Source organism: Malus domestica, chromosome 07 (genome assembly GCF_042453785.1).
Source record: "Malus domestica chromosome 07, GDT2T_hap1".
Classification (NCBI taxonomy): Eukaryota; Viridiplantae; Streptophyta; class Magnoliopsida; order Rosales; family Rosaceae; genus Malus; species Malus domestica.
The window spans coordinates 3156377-3161085 of record NC_091667.1 but is presented as its reverse complement, the minus strand read 5'-3'; the positions used below and the strand labels follow the sequence as shown (position 1 = coordinate 3161085).

Below are 4709 nucleotides of genomic sequence, written 5' to 3'. Positions count from 1 at the left end.
ACAATGAACAGTCAAGAACAGTGCCAATTGCAATGCTTTCTTTAGACTAAAGTAATAACCTCCATTTTTCATACAACAATATTTTAATTACATTGACGTAAATGCCTAAATGGGAGATTCAAAATTAAGTACAAAATGGAAGCACATTGACTGTGGTAACCAAAAATCACATACTTTTATGTTATGTTCTTGAATTGTTGTTTTGGTTTGGATAAACCACTTTGGTTATCCATTGCATTGATCATAGAGGGAAAGAGTGGGAGTCTCTATGGACTCTTTGTCAATGTTACCTCACAGTTTAACGTCAATTCTCATGTTAACATTATAAAATATTGTGCCAAAAATATGATGTTGCAGAAAGTCTATGGAAAGTTCTACTTTTAAAAAGGTCTCATTGGACATCTCCAAAGCGAATGTCAAATTATAATAGTCAATAACAATTGATAATTGATGTGGTAATATGAGTCTTATGTCAAATTTTATATTTTCAAATCAAATTGTCAAATGTCATATCTTATTAACGTAGGGCTTTAAATGGTTGATTTATTTAAAAAACTGTTAAAACAAAATTTTGATCGGTGAAATGTTAGTGGAATAGGGGACTCACTTATTAAAATTAATTCAAAATAATACTGATTGGAAAATATTTTTATGTCAAATATGTACAGTGACATCTCCAGTTAGAATTTGACATCTTCTTTAGATATGCTCTTAACATTTTTCTTGAATGAAATATATTTTCATAAAAAAAATGCTTGCTCACACATGACTTGCATAAAACAATAATTATATAAACCATTGAACAAATGAGTAAGACTTAACAAATAATAATATAACCCAAAGAATAAATGATAGCCAATAAATTAACATATCTTGGAATTTGTCAGTTTTTGTTTCACAAATAAAAAAATTGCAGGAGAAACGTAACAAGAATAACACAAGAGCATAAGATACACGCATACAACAATTATCAAATTCTCATGCCTAATGAAAAGAAAATTAAAAATTCTGGTATTGAATTACCTCACTGTTAAGGTCTTTATTTTAAGAACAATGCTTAACTACTCAAGGATGAATAAAAACTTCCGAATCACAGAGTTTCGTGCTTATGATTAGAACTGTTCATATTGTGAATCATTTGTAAAGATCAACTCTGTAAAAAAATGAATTAAAAGTCAATCTATTGTTAGCAAATATGTAGTTCGTAATGTTTTTACCAATTCGTTCATTTATTCTATACATTTAGATGACTAAACGACATTAGTTTTAATTGATTTTTTTTTTTTGTAGAAGTGATCTTTATATGGTAGTTTGTAATATGAGTAGTTCTGATCATTAACATAAAATTCTATGAATCAGTAACGTAAAATTTTAAGCATGAACTCCTACTCATCATTTAAATAGTTAATTATTGTTGTTATTTTAAATTCATTACGCTCGTTCGGTTTAATATAAATTAGTATATAATATCGTTTTTAATAAAATATTGTGATCCTTAGAAGGTGAAAAAAAATGAAACTACCCTAAGAAGTCAAAACTTACCTGCGTCTTTAGACTTTAGGGTTCATACTTTGTGATAGTTAATCGTGTCCTTTAATCAAAACAGGACGATGGGGCCGAACGTCAGCAATCAGCGCTCCTTTTTCAAAAGTCCAAGCCTAAAATTCAAGTAAAGCACATTGTTTCTCTCTCTAAACAGAAAATGACATCCAATTCCAAAAAAGAAAAAAGAAAAAAGAAAAAAGATGACGTAGATGATAATTTTGTAAATGAACCGAATTTGGAGAGATTTTTTTTTTTTCAATTAACGGATAATCAAGCCTACATTATTAGAGAAAGGAGAAGATAAAAGTAACTTTCAAAGAGAATGAGTTGTCGTTGTCACGTTTGAAGTATAATTGTAGTTGTTTAATCTGAATTGAACGTTTGTAGTTGTTTAATTTTCCTAAACGTTTAAAAATCAATCATTCTTTAAACTTATTTTATTTAAAAAATTAAAATCATTAAAGATATTTTTGGAAATATATGAGAAGATAGTAATTGTCTTTCAAAATATTTTACGGTGAATGAAAAATAAAAAATATAAGGTGGGTTAGAAAATAATACAGGGATATAGTAGCACCAAGCTTTGCAAACAAGCCTCCGTTTTAAAAGCCATTTTCTCTCTCACAAACAAACACAACAGAATCAAAAACAAAAACGAGAAAACACTCGCTTTTGTCAACACATCCCAACAAACCCCCATTTCCCTCATCCTCTTCTCTACCTGGCTATATATCTCCCAATCGCCACCGTCACTCTTCTTTTTCCACCACCGCAATCCGACGGTCATCTTCTATTTTCCGATCAACCCATTTATTCTCCGATTGCCAGAAAAGACATTTCTGATTAGCCCTAATTTGTACGGTCAGTTCTGTCCATTTCTTGATCGAATTCGAATTCGAATTCAAACCCTAGCGTTGCAAAACCCCCCAAAGGATATCAAAGAATTCAAATTTCCGGTGATTTTTCATCTGGGTCGATGGCGGATCTCGAAAATAGGGTCGAATTGGCGGGTAAGCCCAAACCCACCTACTTCTTCAATCGATCGCTTACCATGTACCCAACTACCTTGGATGCCCCCAAAAAGCCCCATTTCCAGGCCTCCATCGATCACCAGACCAATTCTTTCAAGAAATTCTACAATTCAATAGAGACGGTGCGGTCCGCCAGCAGCTCCTTCAAAGGGAAGGTCAAGAAGCTCTGCAGTTTCTTCGAATCGGAGAAACCCGTGTCTCGAAACCCCGATGAATCGCAATCCCTGACGGTCAAGCTAAGACCGTCGAAATCAATGGCCATGCCGAAATCCATGGCGCCCGATTTCCGGATCCTGTCAATTTGGTTGCCGGGCACCGATGATCGGATTGTGGTGTATTTCACGAGTTTGAGAGGAATTCGGAGGACATATGAAGATTGTTATGCTGTGAGGATGATATTCAGAGGGTTTGGGGTTTGGGTTGATGAGAGAGACATATCGATGGATTCGGCTTATCGAAAAGAGTTGCAGAGCGTTTTGGGTGAGAAGAATGTGAGTTTGCCACAAGTATTTATAAGGGGAAAGTATGTGGGAGGTGCTGAGGTGATCAAACAGCTGTTTGAAACCGGTGAATTGGCAAAAATTCTTCAAGGGATTCCCACTCGGAAACCCGGGTATGTGTGCGAAGGTTGTGGGGATGCACGGTTCTTGCCCTGCGTGAATTGCAGTGGGAGTAGGAAGGTGTTTGATGAAGATGAAGGAATGCTGAAGAGGTGCTCCGAATGCAATGAAAACGGTTTGATTCGGTGTCCCGATTGCAGTTGTTAAATTCTCAAATGCCAGTTTACCGCATAATCTAGACGCTCCTCTGTTCATGAATAAATACTCGAGAATATTTGATGGTAATGTTTCATGATTTGTGGTTTCTTTTTTGTTGGTTGATTGTGCATCTGTGGGGAATGGATGTTCATTCACTCTTTGAACTGCATTTTGAATAATTGGGTTTATTATCGAAATGCAAATTGGTATGGGTATGTCTGATTGTAATATACAGTGGGGCGAGGTGTTTCTGCCCTCCCAAATGCTAATGTAAATATTTAGTATTGTGCTATCATCGCAAAGGTTGCGATGTCTGATGAAATGTATTGAGATTGGATTTATTTATGTCTTAATTATTTACTCTTGAATTTCTTTGGCATTTAATAAAATCTAGTGTACATGTATATGTGTTTTTTTATTTTATAAATTTGTGGATGTGTTGATGATGTGATGATCTATACTAAATGGAATGAGGATTTGGCCTTTGTGTTTGGATTCCCATTTTATTGTGAATTTATTCACTCAGTTGCAATTGGTGTGATAATCTTTGTGAGGTGATCACTGCCATCTGCCAGGTTACTTCTTGGAATTCGACATCGTTCATCTAGTTCATATGTGTTTCGTTATATTTCTGGACATATAGGACTTTTATGATTTGGTGTTATCTGTAGTTTGATGTGCTGATCTTTCAGGGTTGTATCCATATGTTTGATGGAATTTGGAACTCTGATTCATAGTTCAGTAAACTTTTTGAGCGGCGGGGATCGATATCTGGTGCTGTGAAATAAAAGTTATGATTTGTCATATCTAATTTGGCAGTCGCTGATTGGTAGGTCATTTCCTAGTTGGAGAGAGCATATAAGGGAGAAAAGAAATGCAGTTACAAGGAATTTATACTTATTTTCGGTTGTGCTGCAGATTGAGTTTGAAATTATATAAATGTATACAGTAATCTTGCAGATATATGAGTACAGATATCGAGGGTACTTATGTTGTTTTTAGGGGTGGTTTGGGAGTGAGGTGCTTAAAAAAAAAACACCCATGAAAAAAAGTTGTGAGGGTTTTAGGTGTTTGGTAAACTGAAAAAAATGGCTTATTTTGGAAGCTGCTGTGAGAATAATCTGAAATCAAAGGAAAAAACTGAAGCTGTTATTTGCAGTTTTGGAAAATTGGTTTTTTTTCAAAGCATACGGAGTTACAGTGCTCCTTTAATGAAAAGACCTACTATCAGATTGTTTTTTTTTTTTTTTCCAAAAGCACTTTTACAAAAAAGTTTACCAAACACTATGCTGATTTATTTCACAGCCGCTTATTCTCACAACAGTTTTTTTTCAAAACATAGCAATGTCAAACTAGCTCTTAGACTGTCAATCAA

General features: G+C 34.4%; 1 protein-coding gene across 1 annotated transcript; it reads left to right on the top strand.

The window, feature by feature from the left end:
* Positions 1-2126: 2126 nt before the first annotated feature.
* On the top strand, positions 2127-3738 carry LOC103438555 (uncharacterized protein At5g39865-like). Its single transcript, XM_008377092.2, has one exon. It carries the CDS (start codon positions 2522-2524, stop codon positions 3341-3343), a length of 822 nt encoding a protein of 273 aa, XP_008375314.2. The 5' UTR covers positions 2127-2521; the 3' UTR covers positions 3344-3738.
* The last annotated feature ends 971 nt before the right edge of the window (positions 3739-4709 follow it).

Coding starts and splice junctions, on each gene's coding strand:
- LOC103438555 (XM_008377092.2), top strand. CDS start 2,522: ATGGCGGATCTCGAAAATAGGGTCGAATTGGCGGGTAAGCCCAAACCC.